At 41.0% G+C, this 13,780-nt stretch overlaps 1 protein-coding gene across 4 annotated transcripts in view; it reads left to right on the forward strand.

Moving 5' to 3' along the window:
• Positions 1-1,628: 1,628 nt before the first annotated feature.
• Positions 1,629-13,780, forward strand: part of PHACTR1 (phosphatase and actin regulator 1) — a 562,751-nt gene continuing 550,599 nt past the window's right edge. Inside the window, exons 1-3 of one of the 4 annotated variants that reach the window (XM_082730196.1) lie at positions 1,629-1,750; positions 2,329-2,377; positions 3,575-3,727. In XM_082730196.1, coding sequence (XP_082586322.1) covers positions 3,625-3,727 — 103 coding nt within the window. In that variant the 5' untranslated portion in view covers positions 1,629-1,750; positions 2,329-2,377; positions 3,575-3,624. Of the gene's footprint in view, positions 1,751-2,323; positions 2,378-3,574; positions 3,728-13,780 lie in introns of those variants that run through there. The other 3 variants (XM_082730204.1, XM_082730202.1, XM_082730201.1) reach the window with 3 other exon arrangements.

Consider the following 13,780-nt stretch of genomic DNA (forward strand, 5'->3'; position numbering starts at 1 on the left):
TTCCTACATGTAATCTATATCTATGCTTTCAGAGAGTAAAAGCATTTTTTGAAAATCTATTTCAGAAGCTGGTCATATTATGTTAAAAAAAAAAAACCAGTTGTTAATTATTTAGTAAAATGAAGTTCTCATTTTGCAAGTTAAGAAATATCCCCTTCCCAAATATATTTCTTTCTCTAAATTGAAATTTCCTCTCTGAGTTTTCTTAAATCATAGCCCTTTCATACTGCATGTACATTTTGTAAGACACTTCAAATTTACCTTTCTTGGTTAAGCTTCCAGAAATGATTTACTTCCAGAACCACCCCCCAAACTCTGAGAATCAACTCTATTTTTCAGATTTCCCATTTATCATCTCTGTCTTCAATCACACATTTATCTGTGCTCACCTAAATGTTTGGTGTTTGTCAAGCAGCAGTAGATTGGGCATTCTCTCTCCCCATCTCTCTCTCTCTCTCTCTCTCTCTCTCTCACTTATGAGTCATTACAATTTCAGCAGATTCACAATAGAGAGTTCAGAACCTGTCGCCCACACCTCACTGTAAAAGAAACCAGAAGACAGCTTTCTCCTCTTGCAAATGTCAAGTGTTCTCGCATGTCTCCATTGGAGGCTGAATAGAAATGTAACCTTAGAAAAGTAAGTCCTTGGGTCTGGGGCAAAGCTTTGTGTATTCTATTCCAAAGTGGACTTTCCCTACAAGAACATAGAATTGGTAGTTTTAGTTTCCTTTCATCAGGCTTAACTCAGCAGCCCGAGCTTGGTATCTGATTTGTCCTGATTGGGTGGGAGAGCCCACAAGACAGACAGCAGGAGATTTTCCGGTTCGTCTCAAAAGCAGCTGGAAGAACTGTGTCTATGGGAAGCCGGAAGTGTGGTGGTCTTCCATCCAAGACTTCTCAAATGTATCTTCTTTTTTCTTAACAATCCAACACACCACACACCGTGCCACGCTTATTAACTAATTCTTCTTGGTCAACAAAGGGTCAAAACCCCATCAGGCTTGCATTTGGCTCTCATTATGCCTTTCAGGAGCACATCTCCAAGTATTGTGTCTAAAAGTCCTTTCGGAGGTTTGCTAGGAAGGATATCCCACCAGAATAAGCTCAGGTATCTAACCAAAGTTTCCTTTTGCTGTTGGGTTTATTTTGTTACATTCAGACAGAAAAAAAAAAAAATGCATTTAGACAGATTGGCATGATTTGGGCTGGAGCTTTGACCAAGCAATCAGAGGCAGGAAGGGGAAGAAAGGCCAGAGGAGAGGTAGGGGTTGAAATCAGATGTTCATTTTATATTTCACTCCAGAAAACAGCTCAGGATTATAATTACCCACCTTGTTTTGCAGCTCAGAATAAAAGTGGCGTTGCACCAACCCCTACCCAAGCAGCCATCATGATTAGAAAGTACTCCACACCTTGGAGAACTGAGGAGACATGAGCATAATTTTAAATGCAAATTAAACTGAGGGGGTAGCAGAGAGAACACATAAAAGACAGTAAAACAAAACCTTTCAATTTTCTTAAATTAGCAGTCTAATGTGTTCTAAAGAGCAGCTCCACTCAGATCTCCTCTTAGGGGTTGCATTTCATCATAATATAAAATGGGCCAATCCATCACTTGCCTCTGCTCAGTGCTCTCGAATTGAGATTGAAGGGAAAATTAGAAGCTGTTCATTTGGGCTCCCGTGCTCAGCAGCATCGCACAGCGTCATCAGGAGCTCTGGGTGTCCTGCTGCAAGAGGCCAACAAGTGCGTGAGTATCTGCTAACTTCAAGACTCTTCCTTTCCTGTCTCATTTCTGGCCACCTTTCTTTTCTAGGGGGTGGGGGTACAGCTCCCAAAAGAGCATGTTATAATGCATTTTTTAAAAGCTGGGAGATTTCAGGCAGCTTTTTCAGCTTCTTCCAGCGACTGAGTCGCAGAAGGAAAGAGAGTTATTTTCAGCCGAGACGCTGGTGACTGATCTATGTATTAATTATAACAGGGGAACATTTAACATATGCTAAGCTCAAACGGCCATTCCCTGCAACCCGTAGCCAGCATCAGGGTAGGAAGTGGGTGCCCCCCCCCAACAATTTCTAGACAACTTTTCGATCCTATTAATGGTTTAATCATGTAATTCGGTTGCAATTGCAAATCGAAGTGTGACTTGGGGCTATAAACATAAATTAGTAAAGCCAAAACCCGTTTTTCAATGACGATGACACTTCTCTGCGTAAGAGACGGAATGGGTGATGGGGAATGGACCACATGATGGTTACATGTAGATTTTGATGGTGATGATTTTGTGCCCAAGTTTTATACGGGAAACTGGTCATTTTCTTCCTTTAGAGTGGAGGATACAAAGAGGCTGAGACTGGCGTCACCTTCTGTTGCTAAGGTAACATGCTCTGGCTATTTTATGTGATAAAGGAGGTCTACTGGACTGTATACATTATTCATCGCTGTTCTAATCAAACAATCAAAATTGTTTACTTTCATCGGGAATTTAGTAAGATCAAAGACACTCCAGCTGAAAATCTTCTTGGTTTTACTGCCGGCAGTTAGTCCTTGATTTTTTTTTTTTTTCCTCTTGCAGTAAGTATGATTTGCTCTTGGGATTACCTTTGGGAATTTTTTAAAGTTTCCTCTTACCAGATTTGGGTTCTTAAATTAAAATATTCACTGTTAGAAAGAGGAACGAATTGGATTAGCCTTCTGAGCTCAATTTGAATGACTTGGTCTTATGAATTCTTTCCAAAAACATCCTGCAGAAAGAGAGATACTTCATTTGTGCAAGTATCAGGGAGAGGTTACATATGCTAAAAAGAACCCAGCTGGCTGAATGCTTTTTAATAAGTGCATCAGCTTCCTGACAGGCCAGTGCATGATGACATCCTGGGGATCCTTGTCCCCCAAACCAGGATTCTTTCTCAAAAGCAGCCTGGGTCACGGGCAAGCAGGTGATGATCCTGGAGCACTTTATAAAATGTGCTGAAGGGAAGCGCCAAAAGGGAAGGAATCCAAGGCATTTTTATAGCAAACATGTCAGCATGTGTCATAAATGCACGGCACCTCTAAGTGGAGGCTCGGATTCCCAGGCGATTCTCCCCGTTCTAAGGGAATTGGAACTCCCTGGACCGAGGATCAGTTCAGAACGCTGACACTTAACAGAGCCATTCCTCAGACAGATCTTTTCAAAACGGATAGCATATGAATTTAACAGCCTATTTTTCCAGTTAATAAATAACAAGGAAAAACTGGTATGTTATTTCTCTTTAGCTTGAATCATCTGGATTTTTTTTTTTCTGAGTAGAATATATTTCCTTTAATGAATGTTGATTAAATGTTGCATGTTCTCTTACAGTAGAAGAGCTATGTTGAGGGTGGGTTTAGAACTGGAACTCTCAAATGAGGGAGGATCATAATGGGATATTTCTTATTCCAAAATTGTTAATATGTATATATTATTATAATATATAACAAATATAATACATTGTATATATATATATATTTATACACACACACACACAGACATGGTTTTAAACATCTATTTGACAGTCTAAAATATTGTGAATTTTTTTTTCCTTTTCCATAGGCACACAAGTGACTATTTTGTCTTGAAACTCTGCTTTGAGAACATCAAGGATGGATTATCCCAAAATGGATTATTTTCTGGATGTCGAGTCTGCTCATAGACTCTTGGATGTTGAGTCAGCTCAAAGATTCTTCTACAGTCAAGGAGCTCAAGGTAATACAATGGGAGCAAGAGAGGAAAGTCCTCTCGGATGCATGTTGGTTTTATACTGACAGCTGGCTGTCTACTGCAGCAGCTGTAGCTCTACTGCAGAGGGTCGGTAATTGGGATTACTAAATCAAAAACGAATCTCTACCAAACTGTTGCTGAAATTGAGGCAGGCACGTAATAGAATGGATAAACGCAAACTTCTTGGATGTGGTTTTAAAAAAAAAGAAAAGAAAAAAGCATCCTAGCCAACTTTTGACATAAATGCCCCTAGGACAACTAGGTTAGAAAATGATTTCCCACTTCCTTGCACCCAAGGCATAGGTATCCAGAAAGGTATCTGGAATGCTTCCCCACCTCTGCCCCACCCCAGGAAAGGTTAAGTTTGCAGCCACTACACTTGAGGAGATCTAGGGCACCCTGACCTGTCTGACTAAACTCCAGGTGGGTTAGGGGCTCCCAAGATCAGCTTTGTGCTTCTAGAGCTGCCTTATCTGTTTTAGATAAACTCTGTTACTGCTCTGAGAATTAGCAGAGCACCCAGAGAGCAGTAAGAAGCATGCCTGTTGTGAAGTATGTATGTTTGATATGTGCATTTTTATTGATATTTTAATTTTATTGATATGTGCATATTACAAGATGGTCAGCGAGGCTCTGGTTGGCTGGCTTTTCCTGTTCCGCGATGCATTGAGGATATTTTGCGAGTGCATTGGAAAGAAGCTGGAGTGTCTTATGGGATCTCCTGATAGGCAGGAGATTTTTAAAAAAAACATATTTTCTCTTTTCCACGGAATGTTTAGGGTGTTCAGTCAAGGCTCTCTGATAATGGGCATCTCCTGCACAGTATAGGGGATACACTGAAGAGAAAGCCGATGACCGTATTCTTAAAGAGAAAAGTAGTCAAATTCTTGGAAGTCGTAAGGCAGAACTGAGAAGGAGTGCTGTTTGGGGACTCTCACTGTTAGGTGGTGACAGGTACTTCACATGGGGCACTGATGAAATCTGCTTTGGCTTTCCCAGAGGTCTCCTCTGCATTGGTTTTACCTCACTGGTAAGCCGATTTCCCATGGCAACCTCGAGGGTTTTCAAGCCTCCTTCTCTGGTTCCATTTTCCTGGGTATGATCCAGGCTTCTTAAAGCCAGGAGGGGCTGGACAATGATCTGGTTGATTTGCTCGGGTCAGTGTGCTCATCAGCAGAACTTAAATTAGCAAAAGTGATAGAACAGCTAATTCTCCCTGTGTCTCTGGTTGTACGTAGTCAGCAAATGCTCCTCTCAGCCACCTACAGAGACATGAATATGTTACTCAAGTAGGAGACAAGGGAGAGACTGGCCAGAACCTCCAGCCTCCTCTGAGTCTGCAAGTAAGAAGATGCTAGAAGTAGATGGAGAAAAGGGGCTGAGGCTCAGTCCCCATCTCCAGACCCGTGTTTCAACATCACCACGCCTGATGCGTTCAGTCTGAGCGGGACAATAATGTTCAGTGGTGGGGTCACCTACCTGAGCTGCGTAATCATCAGCAGAGAAAGGGAGTCGAGTTCATTCACAGTATTAAAGATGCCCACTTTGCCTGGCAGTTGAAGCTTTTCAGAAGCCTGTGGGCTCCGGGCTTCCACGGAAGGAAAGCAGGCAGGGTGTGGGAGGCTCTGAGGACTCAAAGCAGCCTGGTGGTTGTCAGCAGATGGAGTTTGGGGGTGGAGTGGTCAGAATTGTCACCATCCGTGACTGTGGTTTAGACAGCAGAGCTGGAATGATTAGAAAATGCAGGGGAGGTGGCAGCATAAGCCATTGGAGCTCCTGAGAGCACGTTCATTTTAAGGTAATCGAACGGCGTTCCAGTCAAAGGATCTTGAATTCGTAGTAAGGTGGAGGGGTCCCTAAACATCATCTATTTCGATTTTTTAAAACCTCAGCCTTCCTGAATCAGCTACCCAGGTGTACAGCCGAGGAGTTTGCATTTTAAGCAAGAGCCCCGGTGATGATTACCTAGCAGCACATCAGTCTAGGGGCCCACACTGAAGGACCGGTCCACCCAATCCAGTTTCTCTCCTGCCTTCCTGGCACAGGAACCCTTTCCTCTGCATTAGAGACAGGATCACCCAGTGGTTGCAGACCCTGGACCCTGACTGCCGGGGTTCAAATCGCGGGTCTGCCACGGTGAACCTGGACAAGCTCAACTCCCCCTGAAAAAGACAGAAGAAACCACAACAATGCCCAGTTTCTCAGCTGCTAAGAGCCTTAATGAAGTAAGATTTAAAGTGCTGAAACTGTCTGCCACATAGATGCTACACATCAGCAAATCAATAAAACATCCCTGGCAAAATGCTATCCCCTCCTCTTTTTGAAATTTCATAAGGAAGCCACTGCCAAACAAGAACACAGCCTGAAAGGAGCGTAATCTCCTATTTTTAGCAAAAAAGAAAGAAAGAAAATTAAATTTTCCATGAATTATAAAACACGGTGATGATTTTCTTGTCACATCAAAACCCAACTCCAGGCAAAATTGAAAAGTAGTGAGTTTGTCTTGGTATTCCCTATCCACCTGGTCCTTCTTTTCACATGACAAGTGAGGATCTTCCCACTTCTCCATATGCCTTCCCCAGAGCTGGACCACGTAGGACCGGTGAACCCCCGTCTCCTCTCCAGGAACTCTGCTGCCACGGCAATACGGGGCTTTTCACTACACCACCCCAGGTGTAGTGACACGTAGTCACTACTAGTGACTCACTTGGTATAGACTCCCTAGAATTTCCCCGACAACCAGTTCCTGGGCCTGATAAAGGGCTCGGGTGAGTGGACAGAGGCCTGAGGACCACGGCCTGCTGCCCTCCCTTGCAGAAACAGGTGTATGTGTTTGAGTAGAGATTCTGAGCACCAGTGAAAAGGGGGCAGCTTGGGAGCCAGCTCTTGGGAAAGGCATTTGAGGCAATTAGGGCTTCGTGCTCCGGATGAAACACCGCACACAGCAGCTCTCTTCCTGGCCAACCCAGCCCAGGGACAGGTGCATGGTAGATTAAGTAACCCCGATCCGACACCCGCTTCTAAAAGGTCTAACTGGGAGCACAGAGTGGAGCTGAGCACCCAGAATTTGGGTGACCAGGGATTTGATCCACTCAACTGGAGGGTGATGATTGCCTTTTTGAGTTGACCATTCTCAAAGTCATGGTGATACCATTGTAGACTGATCAAGGGTTCTTGCAGGTGTAAATACTCTTGCAGGGGGAAGCAAGAACATCTCAGTTTTATTTTTCCATAGTACCATCCTTATATCAGTTTTGTTTACAAGTTCATAAACTTCTTAGAAACCAAACCCTTTTCTATTAATGACATCCAAAATGTCATTAATTCCACGATACTGGAATTATAATGCTTTTAATCCCATCACAGTTATTTTTCTATTCTTTTTGGAAAGTGGCAAAGGCCTGCCTCTAAGTAGAAGATATTTTTAGCTAGTCAAAGCCAGAGAAGTCCCAGAAGGTGAAAAAGAAGGACAAAAGCCATCCGGTCTATTGCAGGACAGATTCTTCTGAAAGTCCCAGAGGATTTCAAGTCAGTCATTGGCTCTGTGGACCTTCATTTTTCTTCAGTTTGGTCCTGAGGTAGGGAAGCACCCCTCTGGGGACTCTGTTTTGGAAAGCATGATGTGTTGCAGAGAGCAGAAAAAAATCCAAGGTCACCCTGTTCATTATCCATCAGTGAAGGAAGCTCTCCCAATTAATCTGTGAGTGCTTCGTCAACAGGAAAAGCTGCTTACCTAGAGGGAAGTCCGTGAAGGTCTCCATTAACTCAAAAGAATTCTTGAGGTTGCAGATACATACGGCATAGAGATCAGCCATGTCCTGACAACATGGAACTTGAGTTCTCCCATCTTCCAGGTTTCTATGATGACGCACACACACTACTTTTGTCCCTGTCATTTTTTTACTGAACAATTGCATTGGAAGGGAAGGATCACAAAACTAGCGTCGTAGGATTTTCAGGTTGAAAGGGACATTGTATACATGGGTGATTCTCCTGGCTGCTCCTGGAACCAAGCGAAATGGAATTTGTGAGGAACAGACCCAGATCCCAGGACTGCATTACCAAAGAGCCACTGGGCTACTAGGATGAACGCCGGAGGTTGAGAACCACTGTTATGGATCGTTAATCACATGCTATTGAGAGGGTGGTCCTGAACTAGCACCATGGGCTTCATCTCGGGGCTAATTAGAGATGCAGAATCTCAGGCACCCTAAACCTAGAGAAGCAGAACCTGCATTTGAACAAGATTTCCAGGCAATTTATGTTAGTTCAAGAAACAATGACTGAATCCAGAGCATCTTAGAAACACCTGGCGAGATTTTATGAACTCAGGACTGGAGTCCCGCAACAGAACAATTAAATCAGAATCTTTGGTAGTGAGCCTTGTACTTGGGAATCGTTTTAATTGTTCCTGGTGATTCAAATGTGCAACCAGGACTCAGATCTACTGACCTCTTGTTTTAGTGAAGGAGGTTTTAGCACATCGTGCAGCTATTCTTGCCTGAGGATCTTTCTCTATCTAGGTCCTTCCCTTAAATAAATCTTCAGCATTGGAAAGGTGCAAATGGACTTTTTTTAAAAAAAGGACTGGGCTATGTATGGGTGCTACCATGTTCATATTCACTGTATCCATTAATCCTCAAAGAAACTTTAGGAAAGAGGAATTATGATGCTTATTTCACGGATTAGGAAAGCAGCATGGCCAGGATTTGAATTACAGTATTTCTGACTCCAATGATCCCATAGGCAGTGAAGGAAACATTCATGACCAAATCACACTCCTGGCTATGATGAAGCTCAAGGTGGTTCTGCCACGTGCCCAGATCACACAGTTTCCAGAGAGATGGTGGCCACACATACCTACGACCTCCTTGCTACACTAAGTTTCTTTTCTCCAAGACCATCAAAAAATTTAGACAATTAAATTTCCTTCCAAGAGGAAAATACATTAAAAGGCAGCCAAATGACTAAAGTCACTAGGCAATCAAATTTATGAATCCTGTTCACAATTTCCCCTCTTTTATCCTTTAACATAATTCTTGGCATTGGAACTAGGAACTATACTCATTACATCATAGAGCATCTTCTCTGTCTTGTCCAACAAAGGGAAATGCTACTTTTGACAACTGATGGATGCCACAGTTAGCAGCTAAAGTCTCTTCAATTTGCATTTGGAAATGGAGAGGAATTCATTTAAACCCTCTCTCTCAAATATTTCCTCCACCTTTTGCCCATCCTGTGAAATCTGTCAGAACTGCTATCTCTTCAATCTTCAGCTTTGAATTAAATGTACTCTAAACCTAAACTCTAAATCTCTGGGACTTCTGACATGGCCCCAAGAGACAAGAACATTTGGTTACAACTCAATTCGTTGCAAATCATTGACAATAGTCATCAGCACAAAATGTACTCATGCTATTTCCTTTCCTGTGCTTCATACAAGACCCAACCCAGTGTCAACTCTCTGTGAAGCCTTGCCTGACTTTTCTAGGCCTTTTTTTCCACTGCGTTCTATTCATGCCTACATTATAGCCTTTGTCATATTGTGTTATTCAACTTTCACCACTTACTAGCTGCATGAACTTACATAAATGATTTCATATCTCTGAGCATCATCAAAATGGACATAACCCTAGCTTCAAATTCATAGGGATTTTTGAGAATTAATGGGGGTGTGCTTATAAAGTGTTCAGTACACTATTTATTATTATTGATTAATCATTGGTGCTTTTGTTTAATTATTACTGGTGTCTGTTACCTACCTAGAGAGTGGTGATCTCCCTAAATACCATTTTCTGGGTGCCTAGTATCATCCTTGGTATAGAGTAGGAGAATTAAGATGTAGTAAATGTCTCTGTTGAACTCAAGGAATGGGAATGCTTAAATCTCCATTACAAAGAGATACTCAGGATTCAGGGAAAGAACTAAAGAACTCTTGACAATTGAATATCTGGAAAATAGAAACTTCTAGGACCTTTAAAGAATTCAAATCTTTAGTTGAAAATAAGAGGCTGCTGAAGGCCAAAGGGAGAGAAGGTAAAAAACAATTTTCAAATACATACAGGTGTAAGAAATGAAGAACGTTATCAACTTTGCTAGATCTCCCATAAAACAGAAGTAATTTAAAAAGCAAAAGCAAAAAGAAAATACAGCAGGAGAGATTTTGTGTACCGTTGAGGAGCATTAACCTTTTAAATAGATTTACAGGTCCCCTGGACTTGTTCTTAAAAGAGCTCTTTAATATATGAGTCTGTGATGACTGAGTTTTTATTCTACCTAAAAGTAGAATTATGGAATAGGTGACCAGTCTACGTTTGCTCTGCTGAACTTAAGTGACATTAGTTCAAAAGCTGTTCAGAACAGGTTCAAGAAACTATCTCTGAGCTATCTCTCAGCTGAGATACATTTTCCCTTCCTTCCTGAGATCCTTACTGCCTGATCCAGTACTTACATTCTGTGGTTGACTAACCCCAAACCAGCCTCCTTCACACCCCTGCTTCTGGACAGACCCAATGGAAGGTGGCTGGAGATACCCACCTAATCCCAGGCTGGAGACACCCACTTTGAGAACCACTCCCTGGAAGCCTGTCCATGGTGCTTCTAGGAATCATGCTGAGTAAATGCCGGTTGTCTTCCTTCTTCTGGTTTGTCCCCTGAGACCTTCATGTCATGGTTTTAGATGTGGCTTATAATGGGACCTACAGGTCAAATTTGCTCCTTAAGGACTGAGGTAGAAACAGTAATTGCAAAGCAGCCTCATCCTCAAGTGTGGCATGATTGCCAACTGGTTATGACCTTTTCCTCTCACCAGGCTGATGCCTCCCTATTGGCTCCTCAGAGTCCTGCTAGGACCAACAGAGCTCATCGGCCACATCCACCCATGTCCTCACGGGTATGTCCTGACCAAGTAGGATACATGGAACTTCCAGACCCTGGTCTCTGACAAGTGCTTCAGAACCACTTCACATATTGTTTCTAGCCTTACTTTCATGGCACTCAAGTCCTCACCCTCAACAAATACTTGCTTTTTATCTTTTTTTTTCCCCTTTCCTCTAAAATTCTATCCAGGAAGCAGCGTGCTGTGCTTCACTCATGGATGACAAGCTAACTACCAAGCCTTCCCTCCTAACTTCCCACACACTCCATTTTAGACCTCTAATTGCTCACACGCAGGCTCTCCAAACCTGTGTTTAATACAAGGCACACTCTGTGTGAAGGAGAGGGTGAAGGCAGATTAAGAGAAAAAAATATTGTGGAGATAGCCAGCCTGCCAATTCCATCCATAGGTAGATAACCGTAAAAACTGAACTCCATTTCTGGAGTACACCACTGGAACTGGGCAATTCTCAGTACACCGAGGGCCAACAATTTACCTGCACTCAGTTTTCCCAAGTTCTTTGTGCCTTTGCTCCCAGCAAGCATCTGCTTGGCCATGATTCAAGGCTCATAATAAAGTAGGATATGGGGACAAGAGGAAGAGAGAGGAAAGACGAGAGGATAAGAAACAGAAAGGGGGAAAAATGATATGAAAATACAATGAGATAATTGCAATCGATTAATAACTCCTACTTGCACATAAAGCACATGAAAGAGTGGATTATAGATTCAGCTCACACACAGCCAGCATCAGCCATGACTCAATTAGCATAAACAAATCACAGGTGCTTGGGAAGGAATTCTCATTTTCCCAAAGAAATCTGTTTCCCTAAAAACTTTCAGTACCACCCTCTGGGACTAAGCTGGCAGAAGCCAGGATGGGGAGACTAGCACATTAAAATCAGTTCATGGCTAATACCATTTTTAATATTTTAAAGAATATTTCGGTAAACAATTAGACCCATATGGTCATGCAAACCACAGAATGAATATTGGTATTAAATAGTACTTCTGAAAGCTTAGGACTGAACAGAGAGATTATGTTGGAGATCTGCGTATCTTTTTTCAGTTATAAAAGCAAAGCAAGAGTAACATTAAAGTATTTGGCCAAAAAATGGGAAGGAAAATCAACCCTACACAACTACCATTGACCCTCAGAACAATAGAGGGGTTGGGGCACCTACCACCCATGTGGTCAAAAATCATTCTACAACTTTGATTTCCCCAAAACTTAACTGCTAATAGCCTACTCTTGACTAAAAGACTTACCATTGATAAACTATTAATTAACACATATTTTGTATGATATATGTATTATATATTGCATTCTTACCACACAGAAGAAAAGATTGTTAAAATAATCATAAGGAAAAGAAAATACATTAATATAGTATTGTACTCTATTTATCAAAAAAATCTGCTGGTGACTGGACAAGTGCATTTGAAACTCACATTCAAGGGGCAACTATGCGTATGTGTTATGAATATCTTCTGCCAGTCTATGCCTGGCTTTTTTTTTTTACTTTCTTAGTGGTATATTTTAATAACTAGAAGTCTTTAATTTTGACAAAATCTGTTTTTTTTCCTATTATGGTTAGTCCTTTAACAAATCTTTGCCATCCCGAATGGTATAAAGATATTTTTCTCTGGTGTCGTTTTTTTAAAGCCTTATGTTCTTAGTTTTCACATTGAATTATGCCGTGGTCTGTCTTAAATGAATTTCCAAATAATATGGGGTAGAGGAGGGATTGTCTTTATTCAAGTATTCTTATTGCAACTGACATTCTGAAATGTGATCATTGACAATAGAATATTTTATTCACCTCTCTTTTCTCTAGTGCTTTCTCCTTTCCCCCATATTCTTTATAGGCTTTATGTTAGCCAGATCAAAAGTGACTTCTCATAGATGTGGTTTATAAATCTGGGAGTTTGTCCTTTACATGAAATTTGAGTTAGGAAAATTGATGTTCCACTTTTACGTTACTCTCAAAAGACTGAAGAATTCCCAAACAGGACTTTTTCTTGAAAACTGATTATCTAAATGGCATAAAATAACCAAAAGTCGAATACAGTTCTTTGTTTATAATTGTTAATGTCGGTATACCAATTCTATAACTACTGAAATTAGAAATAATTAAATTTATTATTCTGACATGTACTATTATTTAAAATGTTTTTGCATATTTAAGGTATTCTAGATATTACCTATTCTAATATTTCTACTACCTATCTATTTCCCTATTATTCAACTACCAGAAAGTTCTCAAGCCTATTTCTATACAAGAAATTATGTTCACAATCAAATAATTTGCAGCACTTTACTTTCATTTTATATATATATGTATATATATAATATTGCTTATTTTGAAATTATATGTAATTTCAACATACAAAGCACATTCATTCAGTTGGCCATTTTCACAAATATTTATTGAGCACTTACAGAGTGCCAAATGCTATCTACATGTGACTTCAGCAGTCAACAGAATGGACAAAAACCCATCTTTATGGAGCTTACATTTTAAGTAGATTTTTTACTTTGATTTATATCCCAAATATTTACCTTTCTTTAAAATTGAATATTCAGATATTAATAATACATCCGAATTATTTGCAGTAGCTAATTATATGTCCATTAAATTGTGTGCCCTCCTTTTCATAGTAAAGAGTTCTTTTGAGAAATCGCTGCCCAGCCCGAATTATACTTCCTAGACCCCCTCATACCTTTCGAAGCACCTACAATCAGTTTTTGCCAATGGAATGACAACAGAATTAGTATGTCACTTCCAAGCCAAGGTATTTTAGAAGTGGATGCACCTTCTCCATGCTCTTTTTTGGTTTTAATTTAAAATCAATTTAGTTAACTTATAGAGTATTATTGGTTTCAGGGGTAGAATTCAGTGGTTCATCAGTTGCATACAACACCCAGTGCTCATTCCATCAGGTGCCCTCCTGAATGCCCGTCCCCCACTTACCCCATCCCCCACCCACCTCCCCTCCAGTAACCTACTCAGTTTGTTTCCTAGAGTTAAGAGTCTCTTATGGTTTGGTCTCCATGTTGGTTTTGGTTTGGGGTTTTTTTGTTTTTGTTTTTTTTTTTTTTTTTTTTGCCTTTTGCTGGCTGGATGCAGATGACTCAAGGCCCTAGAGGATGGCAGAGCA

The sequence above is a fragment of the Mustela nivalis genome (assembly GCF_964662115.1).
Source record: "Mustela nivalis genome assembly, chromosome: 5".
Lineage (NCBI taxonomy): Eukaryota > Metazoa > Chordata > Mammalia > Carnivora > Mustelidae > Mustela > Mustela nivalis.